The sequence below is a fragment of the Bombina bombina genome, chromosome 5, assembly GCF_027579735.1.
Source record: "Bombina bombina isolate aBomBom1 chromosome 5, aBomBom1.pri, whole genome shotgun sequence".
NCBI lineage: Eukaryota > Metazoa > Chordata > Amphibia > Anura > Bombinatoridae > Bombina > Bombina bombina.
In genome coordinates this window covers 728224976-728242712 of record NC_069503.1, presented here as the reverse complement: position 1 = coordinate 728242712, position 17737 = coordinate 728224976, and the positions used below count along the sequence as shown (strand labels likewise).

At 38.6% G+C, this 17737-nt stretch overlaps 1 protein-coding gene across 1 annotated transcript in view; it reads right to left on the bottom strand.

Annotated features, from left to right (window-relative positions):
* The window catches only part of CAP2 (cyclase associated actin cytoskeleton regulatory protein 2), a 375422-nt gene that overhangs the window by 308498 nt on the left and 49187 nt on the right, over positions 1-17737 (bottom strand). The window contains exon 2 of the mRNA XM_053714772.1: positions 3558-3605. Within this exon, the coding sequence (XP_053570747.1) occupies positions 3558-3605 (48 nt within the window). The remainder of the gene's footprint in view (positions 1-3557; positions 3606-17737) is intronic.

Sequence of the window (17737 nt, the reverse complement as noted above, 5' to 3'; positions counted from 1 at the left end):
AATATGGAGTATCTTCATCGCTGAACATTCATGGATTATCACTTGCTTTAAAATATATTCGGGATCAACAACAAATTGACTTCATTCATTTGTTCCACGAGACAGCCATCAGTCAAAATATTTTAGATCTTTTATCATCTATGTTTCAACAATGTAAAAGATTGACACAATCTTTAATCTCAGAAAATCATTGTTTTGAACTAGTGTTCTCATTCACTAACATGGCGCATCCAATATAGCGCAACAACATGATCAAATCAAATGACGGAATTTTCACCTTTGCATGCGACGTCTTACACAACATGATACATACAATATTGTGGAACAACGTGATCCAATCAAATTGCGGAATTTACACCTTTGCATGTGACAAATTACAAACAAACACTAAATTACAAAAAATAAGAAAGAATTACAAACAGTTTAAACTAATTACACCTATTCTAAGCCCCCTAATAAAATAAAAAATTCCCTACCCTATTCTAAAATACAAAAGTAATCAGCTCTTTTACCAGCCCTTAAAAGGACTTTTTGAGGGGCATGCCCCAAAGTAATCAGCTCTTTTGCCTGTAAAAAAATACAACCCCCCAACATTAAAACCCACCACCCACATACCCCTACTCTAACCCACCCAAACCCCCCTTAAATAAACTTAAGACTACCCCCCTGAAGATCTCCCTACCTTGAGTCGTCTTCACCCAGCCAGGCCGAAGTCTTCATCCGATGGGGCAGAAGAGGACATCCAGACCGGCAGAAGTCTTCATCCTATCCGGGCAGAAGAGTACATCCGGACCGGCAGACATCTTCATCCAAGCGGCATCTTCTATCTTCATCCATCCAGAGCGAAGCGGAGCCATCTTCTTCCGAGCCGACGCGGATCCATCCTCTTCAACTGACGCCTACTCGCCAAATGAAGGTTCCTTTAAATGACGTCATCCAAGATGGCGTCCCTCGAATTACGATTGGCTGATAGGATTCTATCAGCAAATCGCAATTAAGGTAGGAAAAATCTGATTGGCTGATTCAATCAGCCAATCAGATTCAAGTTCAATCCGATTGGCTGATCCAATCAGCCAATCAGATTTAGCTTGTATTCTATTGGCTGATCGGAACAGCCAATAGAATGCGAGCTCAATCTTATTGGCTGATTGAGATTTTTCCTACCTTAATTCCGATTGGCTGATAGAATCCTATCAGCCAATCAGAATTCGAGGGACGCCATCTTGGATGACGTCATTTAAAGGAAATTTCATTCGGCGAGTAGGCGTCGGTTGAAGAGGATGGATCTGCGTCGGCTGGGAAGAAGATGGCTCCGCTCCGCATGGATAAAGATAGAAGATGCCGCTTGGATGAAGATGTCTGCCGGTCCGGATGTCTTCTTCTGCCCGGATAGGATGAAGACTTCTGCCGGTCTGGATGTCCTCTTCTGCCCCATCGGATGAAGACTTCGGCCCGGCTGGGTGAAGACGACTCAAGGTAGGGAGATCTTCAGGGGGGTAGTGTTAGGTTTATTTAAGGGGGGTTTGGGTGGGTTAGAGTAGGGGTATGTGGGTGGTGGGTTTTAATGTTGGGGGGGTTGTATTTTTTTTTACAGGCAAAAGAGCTGATGACTTTGGGGCATGCCCCGCAAAAAGCCCTTTTAAGGGCTGGTAAAAGAGCTGATTACTTTTGTATTTTAGAATAGGGTAGGGAATTTTTTATTTTTGGGGGGCTTTTTTATTTTATTAGGGGGCTTAGATTAGGTGTAATTAGTTTAAACTGCTTGTAATTCTTTTTTATTTTTTGCCTGTAAAATAAATATAAATCCTAAAATAGCTACAATATAATTATTTGTTATATTGTAGCTATATTAGGGTTTATTTTATAGGTAAGTATTTAGTTTTAAATAGGAATAATTTAGTTAATTTTAGGAATATTATTTCGTTTAATATAAATTATATTTATGTTAGGGGGGTGTTAGGGTTAGGGTTAGAGTTATGTTTAGGGGTTAATAACTTTATTATAGTAGCGGCGACGGTGCATGCGGGAGATTAGGGGTTAATAATTGTAGGTAGGTGGCGGCGATGTTAGGGAGGGCAGATTAGGGGTTAATACTATTTATTATAGTGTTTGCGAGGCGGGAGTGCGGCGGTTTAGGGGTTAATACATTTATTATAGTGGCGGCGAGGTCCGGTCGGCAGATTAGGGGTTAGTAAGTGTAGTTAGGTAGCGGCAACGTTGGGGGGGCAGATTAGGGGGTAATAAATATAATATAGGGGTCAGCGGTGTTAGGGGCAGCAGATTAGGGGTTCATAGGGATAATGTAGGTTGCGGCGGTGTCCGTAGCGGAAGATTAGGGGTTAATAATAATATGCAGGGGTCAGCGATGTCGGGGGCAGCAGATTAGGGGTTAATAAGTGTAAGGTTAGGGGTGTTTAGACTCGTGTTCATGTTAGGGTGTTAGGTGCAGACATAACTTTTGTTTCCCCATAGGAAACAATGGGGCTGCGTTAGGAGCTGGACGCTGCTTTTTTGCAGGTGTTAGGTTTTGTTTCAGCCAGCTCAGCCCCATTGTTTCCTATGGGGATATCGTGCACGAGCACGTTTTCCCAGCTTACCGCTACCGTAAGCAACGCTGGTATTGAGAGTTGAAGTGGAGCTAAGTTAGGCTCAATGCACCCTTTTTTGAGCCTAACGCAGCCCCTCAGACAACTCTAAATACCAGCATTGTTAGAAAGGTGCATTGGGAAAAAAAGCAGCGTTAGCTACACGGGTCTTTACCGACAAACTCTAAATCTAGCCGTAAGATTGTTGTCTAAATGTAGCCAACAACTGTCAAGCACTACCCATGTGCTGAATCAAAAATGGTCCAGCCCCTAATATTACGTTCAAATAAAGATAGCAGTGTTATTAAACATATCTTAGAATACGAGTAAATTCAGATTTTGCTTAAAGGGACAGTCTAGGCCAAAATAAACTTTCATGATTCAGATAGATGTAATTTTAAACAATTTTCCAATTAACTTTTATCACCAATTTTGCTTTGTTCTCTTGGTATTCTTAGTTGAAAGCTTAACCTAGGAGGTTCATATGCTAATTTCTTAGACCTTGAAGCCCACCTCTTTTCAGATTACATTTTAACAGTTTTTCACCACTAGAGGGTGTTAGTTCACGTATTTCATATAGATAACACTGTGCTCGTGCACGTGAAGTTATCTGGGAGCAGGCACTGATTGGCTAGACTGCAAGTCTGTCAAAAGAACTGAAAAAGGGGCAGTTTGCAGAGGCTTAGATACAAGATAATCACAGAGGTTAAGAGTATATTATTATAACTGTGTTGGTTATGCAAAACTGGGGAATGGGTAATAAAGGGATGATCTATTATCTATTAAAACAATAAAAATTCTGGTGTAGACTGTCCCTTTAATATGGAATTATATATCCGAATCATGAATTTTTCATTTTAAATACACTTTACATTTAATTATAGGATCCATGTTCATATAGATCAATGTGAATGTATTAGGCAATGTTATGTACAAATATGTAAGCCAATAGTGAAGTATAATGAGACATACCAGACTGGGGCAAACCCAAGGTTGGGGGACCAGCACCAACATCCATATCTGTAAAATATTTAAACAAGATTGGATCTCATTAGTAGAAATCATAACTTTGACACAATCAATCAGACATATTTTTTTTAATTTTGACAAGGTAAAACATATTCTTACATATGTATGTGAGTTCATTGTTTTGTAAAATGTATGTACAAATGAGCAGAGATGAGTTCCTAGTTTGGATTTGCCATAAAGTGATAACTTAATAACAACTATTGTTAAAATGGTATATATGTTTCTGAATGATTCATAATTTCTATTAAATTCAAGGTTTTAAAACTCTGTTTGATCCATTTATCAAGGCACTATCAAACTAGATGGTTGAATCAATGAACCCATGTGTTAAATGGCCAGTGAATCAAATAATAAAATCTTTTTATACCATTCATTTTGATTTATATATTTAACTTGAAATATCTTTAGATTTAATTTTCTTTTGTATTTATGTTGCTATCATGACTTTTATCATAATCCTAGGTAGTCTCACGTGTTATTTTCTTATAATATGAAGTGTGCTTCTTATGTTAAAGGGACATTTTATTCGGAATCCAACATTCATTAATTACATAGGGAATGCAATTGTTACAATATTGAAACTTCACTTGTAACATCAACTTGTGTTTGTTCTCTTGGTATTCTTTGTTTAAATCTAAAACTAATTCTGGTCATATGCAATTATTAATATCTTTGAAATGGCAAGATTAGTTAAATGCATTTTGCAATTTTCAAAATCTAGAGGGTGTAAGTTCATGTGTGCCATTCAGATAACAATGTGGCCATGCCCATGGATTTACAAGGAAGGGGGCACTGATTGGCTAAATGCAAGCCTGTCAAAAATAAATTAATGAGGGGTCAGTCTGCAATGGCTTAGATACAAGCTAATCACAGAGTTTAAAATTATTTAAATTTATTTAATTAAAAAATTATTTTTGTTGTTGACTGTCCCTTTGAGTCATTTTATGTATTCTTGCATTGATATCAATTGTTAGATATTTATCTGTAATTATTTAACTTTAGATTCATACACCTAGATTTAGAGTTTTGCGTTAGAAGGGGTGCGTTAGCTGCGCGTGTTTTTTTCCCCCTGCACCTTTTAAACAGCGCTGGTATTTAGAGTTCTCTGAAGGGCTGCGTTAGGCTCCAAAAAGGGAGTGTACAGGCATATTTACGGACACGGACAGCTTCAAAAACGTGCTCGTGCACGATATTCCCATAGGAAACAATGGGGCAGTTTGAGCTGAAAAAAAACCTAACACCTGCAAAAAAGCAGCGTTCAGCTCCTAACGCAGCCCCATTGTTTCCTATGGGGAAACACTTCCTAAGTCTGCACCTAACACCCTAACATGTACCCCGAGTCTAAACACCCCTAACCTTACACTTATTAACCCCTAATCTGCCGCCCCCGCTATCACTGACCCCTGCATTTTATTATTAACCCCTAATATGCCGCTCCGTACAGCGCCGCAACCTACATTATCCCTATGTACCCCTAATCTGCTGCCCCTAACATCGCCGGCCCCTATATTATATTTATTACCCCCTAATCTGCCCCCCCCCCACGTCGCCGCTACCTACCTACACTTCTTAACCCCTAATCTGCTGACCGGACCTCGCCGCCACTATAATAAATGTATTAACCCCTAAACCACCTCACTCCCGCCTCAAAAACCCTATAATAAATAGTATTAACCCCTAATCTGCCCTCCCTAACATCGCTGACACCTAACTTCAAGTATTAACCCCTAATCTGCCGACCGGACCTCGCCGCTACTATAATAAATGTATTAACCCCTAAAGCTAGTCTAACCCTAACACTAACACCCCCCTAAGTTAAATATAATTTTTATCTAACGAAATAAATTAACTCTTATTAAATAAATTAATCCTATTTAAAGCTAAATACTTACCTGTAAAATAAACCCTAATATAGCTACAATATAACGAATAATTATATTGTAGCAATTTTAGGATTTATATTTATTTTACAGGCAACTTTGTATTTATTTTATCTAGGTACAATAGCTATTAAATAGTTAATAACTATTTAATAGCTACCTAGTTAAAAAAATTACAATTAAACCTAACACTACACTATCAATAAATTAATTAACTAAACTATCTATAATTATCTACAACTAAATCAACTAAACTAAATTACAAAAAACAAACAAACACTAAATTACAAAAAATAAAAAGATTACAAGAATTTTAAACTACTTACACTTACTCTAAGCCCCCTAAAAAAATAACAAAGCCCCCCAAAATAAAAAAAATGCCCTACCCTATTCTAAAATAAAAAGTTAACAGCTCTTTTACTTTACCAGCCCTTAAAAGGGCCTTTTGCGGGGCATGCCCCAAAGAAAACAGCTCTTTTGCATTTGAATAAACATACAATACCCCCCCCAACATTACAACCCACCACCCACATACCCCTATTCTAACCCAAACACCCCTTAAAAAACCTAACACTAAGCCCCTGAAGATCTCCCTACTTTATCTTCACCACGCCGGGTATCACCGATCCGTCCAGAAGAGGGTCCGAAGTCTTCATCCCACAGTCCAACACAGATCGATTCTTACGTCACTACAGATGTTCCGAACGCAAGTTCGGCACAATCTGACTACTTTTGGTAGTTATCAAACTACTACCAGGTATGCTTGCCACTATTCCGGGCCAGTGTACCTAGATTTCAATCCGCCGCCCTGGAGGCGGCGGATCCCATAGGAATCAATGGGAGTCTGACCATAGCGAAAGCTCATGTTCGCTGCTGCCCGATATCCCATTGATTCCTATGGAAAACGTCTGCACCTAACACCCTAACATGTACCCCGAGTCTAAACACCCCTAATCTGTCCCCCCCTACACCACCGCAACTAAATACATTTATTACCCCCTAAACCGCCACTCCCTGACCCCGCCGCAACTATAATAATCATGTTAACCCCTAAACCGCCGCTCCCTGACCCTGCCGCAACTATATTAAACATGTTAACCCCTAAACCGCCACTCCGTGAACCCGCCGCCACCTACATTATGCATATTAACCCCTAATCTGTTGCCCCCTAAACCGCCGCCACCTACATAAACTTATTAACCCCTATCCTGCGGATCCTGGACCCCGCCGCAAATAAATAAATAGTTTTAACCCCTAAACCGCCGCTCCCGGACCCCGCCGCCACCTATATTAAAATTATTAACCCCTAAACCTAAGTCTAACACTAACCCTAACCCTCCCTAACTTAAATATTATTTTAATAAATCTAAATAATATTACTCGTATTAACTAAATTATTCCTATTTAAAACTAAATACTTACCTGTAAAATAAACCCTAAGATAGCTACAATATAACTAATAAATACATTGTAGTTATTTTAGGATTTATTTTTATTTTAAAGGCAACTTTGTATTTATTTTAACTAGGTAGAATAGTTATTAAATAGTTAATAACTATTTAATAACTACATAGCTAAAATAAGTACAACATTACCTGTAAAAAAAATCCTAACCTAAGTTACAATTAAACCTAATACTACACTATCATTAAATTAATTAAATAAATTAACTGCAATTACCTAACATTAAATTAAATAAACTAAACTATAGTACAAAAAAACATAATTTATGCTTACCTGATAAATTTATTTCTCTTGTGATGTATCGAGTCCACGGATTCATCCATACTTGTGGGATATTCTCCTTCCCTACAGGAAGTGGCAAAGAGAGCACCCACAGCAGAGCTTTCTATATAGCTCCTCCCTTAGCTCCACCCCCCAGTCATTCAACCGAAGGCTAGGAAGAAAAAGGAGAAACTATAGGGTGCAGTGGTGACTGAAGTTTTTTAAAATAAAAATATATTTCCTGTCTTAATAAACAGGGCGGGCCATGGACTCAATACATCACAAGAGAAATAAATTTATCAGGTAAGCATAAATTATGTTTTCTCTTGTAAGATGTATCGAGTCCACGGATTCATCCATACTTGTGGGATACCAATACCAAAGCTTTAGGACACGGATGAAGGGAGGGACAAGACAGGTACCTTAAACGGAAGGCACCACTGCTTGTAGAAACTTTCTCCCAAAAATAGCCTCCGAAGAAGCAAAAGTATCGAATTTGTAAAATTTGGAAAAAGTATGAAGCGAAGACCAAGTCGCCGCCTTACAAATCTGTTCAACAGAAGCCTCATTTTTAAAAGCCCATGTGGAAGCCACAGCTCTAGTAGAATGAGCAGTAATTCTTTTAGGAGGCTGCTGGCCAGCAGTCTCATAGGCCAAATGGATGATGCTTTTCAGCCAAAAGGAAAGAGAGGTAGCCGTAGCCTTTTGACTTCTCCGTTTACCAGAATAAACAACAAACAATGAAGATGTTTGACGGAAATCTTTAGTTGCTTGTAAGTAGAACTTTAAAGCACGAAACACATCAAGATTGTGCAACAGACGTTCCTTCTTTGATGAAGGATTAGAAACAACTTTAGGAAGAAACCCAGGTTTGGTACGCAAAACCACCTTATCTGCATTGAAAACAAGGTAAGGTGAATCACACTGTAAAGCAGATAGCTCAGAAACTCTTTGAGCCGAAAAGATAGCTAATAAAAACAAAACTTTCCAAGATAGAAGCTTAATATCTATGGAATGCATAGGTTCAAATTGAACCCCTTGAAGAACTTTAAGAACTAAGTTTAGGCTTCACGGCGGAGCAACAGGTTTAAATATAGGCTTGATCCTGACCAAGGCCTGACTAAATGCTTGAACGTCTGGGACATCTGCCAGACGTTTGTGTAACAGAATAGACAAAGCAGATATTTGTCCTTTTAGGGAACTAGCTGATAATCCCTTCTCCAATCCTTCTTGGAGAAAAGACAATATTCTAGGAATCCTAATCTTACTCCATGAATAACCTTTGCATTCACACCAATAGAGATATTTGCACCAAATCTTATTATAGATCTTCCTGGTGACAGGCTTTCTAGCCTGAATCAGGGTATCAATGACCAACTCAGAGAAACCACGCTTTGATAGAATAAGGCTTTAAATCTCCAAGCAGTCAGACGCAGAGAAATTAGATGTGGATGTGTGAATGGACCTTGGATTAGAAGGTCCTGCCTCATTGGCAGAGTCCATGGTAGAACCGAGGACATGTCCACTAGATCTGCATACCAAGTCCTGTGTGGCCACGCAGGTGCTATCAGAATCACCGATGCTCTCTCCTGCTTGATTCTGGCAACCAGACATGGGAGGAGAGGAAACGGTGGAAATACATAGGCCAGATTGAAGGACCAAGGCACTTCTAGAGCATCTATCAGTACAGCCTGGAGATCCCGGGACCTGGACCCGTAACAAGGAAGTTTGGCATTCTGATGGGACGCCATCAGATCCAATTCTGGTGTGCCCCATAGCTGAGTCAGCTGGGCAAATACCTCCAGATGGAGTTCCCACTCCCCCGGAAGAAAAGTCTGATGACTTAGGAAATCCGCCTCCCAGTTCTCTACTCCTGGGATATGGATTGCTGAGAGATGGCAAGAGTGATCCTCTGCCCATCGGATAATTTTGGTTATCTCCACCATCGCTAGAGAACTCCTTGTTCCTTCTTGATGATTGATATAAGCTACAGTCGTGATGTTTTCCGACTGAAACCTGATGAATTTGGCCGCAGCAAGCTGAGGCCACACCTGAAGCGCATTGAATATCACTCTCAGTTCTAGAATGTTTATCGGGAGGAGAGTTTCCTCCCGAGACCATAAGCCCTGTGCTTTCAGGGAGTTCCAGACTGCACCCCAGCCTAGCAGGCTGGCATCTGTTGTTACAATGAGCCACTCTGGCCTGCGGAAACACATTCCCTGAGACAGGTGGTCCTGAGACAACCACCAGAGAAGAGAATCTCTGGTCTCCTGGTCCAGATGAAGTTGAGGAGATAAATCTGCATAATCCCCATTCCACTGCCTGAGCATGCATAGTTGCAGTGGTCTGAGGTGTAGGCGGGCAAAAGGAACTATGTCCATTGCCGCTACCATGAGTCCGATTACCTCCATACACTGAGCCACTGATAGCCGAGGAATGGAATGAAGAGCTCGGCAAGTGGTTAAGAGTTTTGATTTTCTGACCTCCGTCAGAAATATTTTCATTTCTACCGAGTCTATCAGAGTCCCTAGGAAGGAAACTCTTGTGAGAGGGAAGAGAGAACTCTTTTTTATGTTCACCTTCCACCCGTGAGATCTCAGAAAAGCCAACACGATGTCCGTGTGAGACTTGGCTAGGTGGAAAGTCGACGCCTGAATTAAGATGTCGTCTAGCTAAGGCGCCACTGCTATGTCCCGCAGTCTTAGAACCGCCAGAAGGGACCCTAGCTCCTTTGTGAAAATTCTGGGAGCCGTGGCCAACCCGAAGGGAAGGGCCACATACTGGTAATGCCTGTCTAGAAAGGCGAATCTGAGGAATTGATGATGATCTCTGTGAATAGGGATGTGTAAATACGCATTCTTTAAGTCCACGGTAGTCATATATTGACCCTCCTGGATCAGAGGTAGAATAGTCCGAATAGTCTCCATCTTGAATGATGGTACTTTGAGGAATTTGTTTAGAATTTTGAGATCCAAGATTGGTCTGAAAGTTCCCTCTTTTTTGGGAACCACAAACAGGTTTGAGTAAAACCCTAGCCCTTGTTCTTTTGGAACAGGAACAATGCATGCAATAGGTTGGAGAAGAAAACCTTGATGAACAAAAATTTTCTTCAGGAGACCCTCTAATTTTTTATCCATAGGATCTTTGAAAGCACAACTGTCTTTGATAGGTATAGTTGTACGCTTAGACAGAGTAGAAATAGCTCCCTCCACCTTAGAAACTGTCTGCCACGAGTCCCGCATGGTGTCAGATATGGGAAACATTTTCTTAAAAACAGGAGGGGGAGTGAACGGAATACCTGGTCTATCCCACTCCTTAGCAATAATACTCACAATCCTCTTAGGGACTGGAAAAACATCAGTGTAAACAGGAACCTCTAAGTATTTATCCATTTTACACAATTTCTCTGGGACCACTATAGGGTCACAATCATCTAGAGTCGCTAATACCTCCCTGAGTAATAAGCGGAGGTGTTCAAGCTTAAATTTAAAGGCCTTCATATCAGAATCTGTCTGAGGGAGCGTCTTTCCTGAATCGGAAATTTCTCACTCAGATAACAAATCCCTTACCCCTACTTCAGAACATTGTGAGGGTATATCAGATACGGCTACTAAAGCGTCAGGCGGCTCAGCATTTGTTCTTAACCCAGAGCTGTCCCGCTTTCCTTGTAAACCAGGCAGTTTGGATAAAACTTCTGTGAGGGTTGTATTCATAACTGTGGCCATGTCTTGTAAAGTAAATGAATTTAACGCACTAGAGGTACTTGGCGTCACTTGTGCGGGCATTACTGGTTGTGACACTTGGGGAGAGCTAGATGGCGAACCCTCATTTACTTCTGACTGAGAATCATGTATTGCTCTATTTTTAAGTGCTAAAATATGTTCTTTATAGTTTATATACATATCAATAAAATTGGGACACATTCTAAGAGGGGGTTCCACAATGGCTTCTAAACACATTGAACAAGGATTTTCCTTGGTGTCAGACATGTTAAACAGGCTAGTAATGTAACAAGCAAGCTTGGAAAACACTTTAATCAAAGCAAATAACACTTAGAAATAAAACGGTACTGTACCTTTAAGAGAAAAAAAGCTGCACAAATTCTGCAAAACAGTGTAAAAAAGCAGTAAACTCAACAAAATTTTTACAGTAGTATCATAAAGCCTTAGTAACTTTGCACAGCTATGCAAATAAACAATTAACCCCTTAATGGAAAAACCGGATTGAAAAAACATCAAAACCGGTAAAAAAAACGTTCAGCACCTTGCCACAGCTCTGCTGTGGCGCCTACCTGCCCTTTAGGGACATTTTATGGGGAAAAAAAACTTCTTTTACAGCCCTCAAACACAGCAGGAACCTCTGGAGAAGCAGTTAGATGTCTCTGAGGAAATGAAACTACGCAACTGAGGCGCAAAAATAGGCCCCTCCCACCTCACTCAGTGTTTCTAAAACTAGCCATGAGGGTTAAAAACCCAAAAACAAGCCACAATGACCCCTTAAAGTCCCCAAAAAAACGTTATATTTGCATCTTTTCTAAATAAACAAAAACGTTTTTTCCTATCAGTGTCACCAGTAACTAATGAGCCCTTCATGCAAGCTGGGATTCCTACCAAGTATCTGAATACAGCTTACCCTTCCCTCATGGGGATATTGCCAGCCTTTTCTAGAATTAACACAGTCTGTCTAGAAAAAATTAGACTGAACATATGCAGTTTACCCTGCAAACCGTTCCCCCAACTGAAGTTTTCCTGTACTCTTCAGCCTTTGTGAGAACAGCAGTGGATCTTAGCTACAAAGTGCTAAGATCGTCATCCTCCTTGCAGAAATCTTCATCCCTTTTCTGCCAGAGAGTAAATAGTACACACCGGTACCATTTAAAATAACAAACTTTTGCTTGAGAAATAAAAAACTAACATTTTTGTCACCACACTCACTCTGCCCTTCCTAGTACTTAGAGTAGGCAAAGAGAATGACTGGGGGGTGGAGCTAAGGGAGGAGCTATATAGACAGCTCTGCTGTGGGTGCTCTCTTTGCCACTTCCTGTAGGGAAGGAGAATATCCCACAAGTATGGATGAATCCGTGGACTCGATACATCTTACAAGAGAAAAACCAACACTAAATTACAGAAAATAAAAAAGAATTACAAGAAGTTTAAACTAATTACACCTAATCTAGCCCCCTAATAAAATAATAAAGCCTCCCAAAATAAAAAAATGCCCTACCCTATTCTAAATTACCAAGTAACCAGCTCTTTAAAGTGCTTTTTGCAGGGCATTGCCCCAAAGTAATAAGCTCTTTTACCTGTTAAAAAAATACAACCCCCCGAACTTTAAAACCCACCACCCACATACCCCTACTCTAACCCACCCAAACCCCCCTTAAAAAAACCTAACGCTAACCCCCTGAAGATCTCCCTACCTTGAGTCGTCTTCACCCAGCCGAGCCGAATTCTTCATCCAATCCGGGCGATGTGGTCCTCCATCTGGGCGAAGTCTTGATCCAAGCGGCAAAGAAGAGGTCCTCCATCCGGCGAAGTCTTGATCCAAGATAACTTTGGCGAACGTATTCAGGTCCGCGGCGGCGATGGTAGGGGAGCTTAGGCGAGCGTATTGAGGCGGCGAATGCAGCTAAGTAGACGGCTTCATACATAGATGCCTATATCTCAAAATGACATATTTTAAAATACAAGTTGTCTATGCAATTTAATAATTAAAGTATTTAAAGTGCTAAAATGTAAAAGCAAACTAATTTTTAATTATTTTTCCTGTGTAAATTGTAAATTAAGCAACCTTATATGAAAAATATAGTGTTAGTTCATACATAGTAATGAATTTATAAATATATAATGATTGAACATTTTTACAAATAAATTTTGTACACCCTTACACATTATGTTTGTAAATTACAATATAGGTTTACAAAACTATCACAATGATTTTGCTGTTATTGGCCTACCTAGACTATGAGTGGATCGCTATCGTTAGCATGAGGAGTGTAAATGTGATTGTGATGTTCTTTAAACTCAAATCCATATTGCAAGTGGTGTGCTGTTAAAATTACCATAGTAATTTACCCTCCCCATATTTTCTATGGGTAGCGATGATTGGTAATGTGTGCTCGTATTACAAGTTGAAAGTAAATGTGATCACAGAACGCAATTGCATTTACCAATCAAACTTTTTAAGCAATCTGGGATGAAGATAAGAAGATAGACTGCCGCCGGGATGAAGATGAAGCACCCAGCCGCATGGTTTCCTCGTTGGTGAGTACTATCTTGGGGTTTAGTGTTGGGTTTTTGTTTTGTAGGTGTTTTTGTTTTTAGATTAGGGATTTTTTTTATTTTCTCTGGTCAGCAAAAGAGCTAAGTGCCCTTTTAAGGGCAATGCCCAGTCAAATGACTTTTTCAGGGCACTTTTTTTTTCTCAGGGAAGATTTTATTTTTTTAAAAGGTAGTTAGTTTTTTTTTTAAAGGTAGGGTTAGTCTATTTTGATTAACTTAGGGGGTGTTAGGTTAGGGGGCTTAGATGTTAGTGGGTTACTTTGCGATGGAGTCGTGGCGGTTTAGGGGTTAATAGTGTAGTGGGGACTTTGCGGTGGGCTATGTGGCGGTTTAGGGGTTAGCACTCAACTCCTAATCTAGCCCATTAAGTTTTATTTTTTGGTTAGCACAGCAGACAGTGAGTATGTGTTACACATTGGCTATGTCTGCATTTAAGAGCCATTACAGAAACGTACCATTGTTATATGTATATATCATTGTGTTTAGAAAAAATATCTCTCTTTTTGCTTTATTATAAATGTAACAGGCGTTTGTATATGACTAGAACACAGTATGTTTTCAAAAATAACTTCCACATTTTCCAGCTGCTGGTGAGTTTCCTACACAAAACCATGCAATGCGAGTAAGTAGTAGTATGGAAAAGTGATTTACACTGTCATGTTCTATAATTGTGTGATTGATCTGGTTATATCTATTGAAATAGAACATCCTGTGATTTCTGTATAGACTTGCATACATTGGGCTGGAGGCCAGGTAAGATTAATATTGGTGCATGAATAGTCAGATGAACCCTGCATAACACCTCTTAAGAAATATTATGTACAATGAGAATATTATGACTACACAGTAGTACAGCCATAAGTTAAATATGTAAGAAGTGAAATATTGCTGATGTCATAAGCAGTTTTCTTTGTAAATTCTCTGTGTGAGTAGGATATATTAGCAAGACAATAGAGAATGTGAAAATCTAAATGAAAATATGGCAGAAAATTACCTTTGTTTTTATAGGAAACCTAACACAAAGCATTTTGGCAATGGAAATAGATGCTAAAGAGCAGGTTAACCTATTTAAATATAACTATTTAGATGTTCCAGTTGTTCAATATTTAGCTACTGTGCAACATTGTTCTTAACAAAAACTAAAATACGGTAATCCAAATATAATTAAAAGTAATAGCATTATCATTTCATTTACTTATTAACCTAGAGAAAATAACAGAACCTTAAAGTAGCTTAATACATTTTCATGATATGACATTTCTAGGCAGATGGCTTATAAAGAAAAATCTGCATGACTTGCTGAGCTGGAGAGACTTCTTCTCCTATATTGAAAATGAAGAGGGCTAAATGTCAGCATTTTAAGCAGTCTTGAGCTAATAGAAATTAAAGGGTCTGATATAGTTTGTTTAAAACAGGAGTTTAACATTTATGGCTAGATTATGAGTGGAGCGCTAAATATCGCTTGCACGGAAGCAATATTAGCGCTCTAATGTGCACTGCTATTACGAGGAAAGCGCAATGCTAATGCAAGCTTGCATTCGGATTGCTAGGAAGAATTGCGCTCATGAGAGCGCGCTTCCATAGGCTGCAATGTAATTGTAATGGCTGGTTAATTATCGGGCGCCCGCAAACAGGCAAATTTGATACCACCAAATTGTCTATATTTTTTAATCATGTACTGTAAGTTATTCATGTTTAAAATCTGTTTAACAGTGAGGTAAAAAGGTCAGTTTACACAGGGGAAAAAGCAAGAGAGCTTTTTAGTATTGCTTATAAATATGAAGTTATGAACAGCTAGCTCGCCAAACCTTCAGGATTTCTACATAGCATACCATACACAATCATAATGTAGATTTTACAAATGTTTAAGTTGTACAAGTAGAAAAATCTTTATCCAAAATGCTTGGGACCAGAAAAAGTTTGGATTTTAGAATGGTTTGGATTTTGGAAAATTTGCATATTTCCATCTGTATAATGGGGAAGTCTAGAGAGTGTAAACAACAATATCCTATGTCATTTAGGCAATATTTACATGTCCTTATATAGCTTATGTAACCTTTTAAAAGTTTTAAAATAATTTTTAATACTTTTGTATGCATAGTGCCATAGGAAGATAGTACAGCTCTGTAATCAGAAAGGCAATAGTTATTGTTTTAGCTAAATATAGACTATCTTTTGTATTTAAGAACACAAAATCCAAACCAAAGACACATGCATAGAAGACAATAAAATAAGTAAATAGGGGGCGCCCTTGGTGTACCGTTTACAATCAATTCAAAGCTGAGAAAATGTGCTATATAACGACATACAGCATGTATCATTATATAAAGTAACAATATAACATTAATGTATATAACAGTATAACAGTGATGTATCTAAACTAGATACTAAATACCATGTATATCACAACGAAAGCCAGAAATTATGTATCTTTATCTAGATACCTAAGTAAATAACAATAACAACTTATAAATTAAAGTCAATACTGTAATATTCACTATTTCTCAATAGTTGTAACAATTATAATGTCCCATAAAAGGAGGGGATGTCACCAGTAGGTGGTGGTAAGTGCAGGTCAAGGCAGCTATCTGTATTTGGATCAAAGCCACGATCCAAGGTCAATGATCTGTAGACAATATAAGGAGACAGAAGAGCCACATGGCCCAAGATTGTTTGATACAATGGATAAATAAAATGTGGTAGGTACACTCACATTTGGTGTGGTACCCCTAGAGGTGCAGATGGGGCAGTCTGGGATCAATAACAGTCACCCAGCAGACTGATCTCCGGTAGGTGTTCGATAATCTGTAGATGATATATACAGAAGTCAAAGAGTGCCAATATGGCCTAGTATTGTTTGGACAAGCGAGGTATAATATGTTAAAATTATAATCACATCTAGTAAAGCAACCTCCCTTGGTGCAGTAGAGGCAAACTGGGGTCAAAACAGTCACCCAGTAGACTGATATCCGGCAATCTTGGCTGAGAAACGCGTTGCTAGTATTTTATATTTATTTTAATAAATTAAATTTTTTATACTTACCACTTGCTGTTGTGTATTTATTTTTATCTCTACCTACACCTCATCTCTGGATTGCTGGGAGTTCCTGATTGCCGGATATCAGTCTACTGGGTAACTGTTTTGACCCCAGTTTGCCTCTACTGCACCAAGGGAGGTGCTTTACTAAATGTGAGTGTAATTTTACCATATTATACCTTGCTTATAATAAGAAATATCCACAAAATCCCATGTAATTTACATTTTATAGATTGTTATAAACTTCATTGTAGGATTACACATCTCATGTGCTAATAATTCTCAGATGAGAGAAGTATAAAGACAAGATTCTAACTGCTTCAGGTTGTACAAAGCTCTATACCAAATAGAGAAGATTATATAACATTTCAAATAGGGATTTATATTACAATTTATTTATTTATACAATGTTAACAGAAAACATGGACCATGAATTACAGACAGGTATACATTGTAAAACAATCACAGCTTAATTAGAATGGATTTTTTTTTTTATCTACAAAGTTATGGTGTAATTAGTTACAGGTCGACTAAAAGGTTCTGATTTCAAGTCCAATCATTGGCTTTAAGAAGCCTTTAACAACATTTCAACTTAGTGTTTTTCCTAATATATTTCTTTTAAAAACTGATGGTAGTGACTAGTGAGTGATATTTATAGCTGATATGTGGACTACTCTTTTAACAGAGGAACTTTATTAAGCGATTTAAAAATGCCTGGCATATGCATAACACAAACATTAAATTATAATTAGATTTATACTTAAATACATTTCATCATACTAATAGTGAAGGTCAAGTTCACAGTTGTTGACTAGCACAATACATGTATAGATTTTGCTTTTATATAGTTGCTAACTTTTTTTTTAAAATTTAAACAATTGTTATTTAAATAATAAATAGTGTTTATAGTCCCACCCACTCTCTTATGTCGCACTAAAGAGCGTGAACGCTCGCAAGTTGAATTGTGCATGCGTAAAACCGTAATATCGCCACTGAAACATAGTACTCAATGAATGAATTGCTACATTTATTGAGTACTATACGATCGTGAATAGCAGCAGCATTTCAATGATCATCTTAACTCTTTGGATTCTATTCCCTACAATATATAATATATATAAATACGATTGTGATGAATGCGCACGTCTCATGCATGAGCATGAGAAAGAAACAGGGCGTTCGGATGATTAACGCATGCAC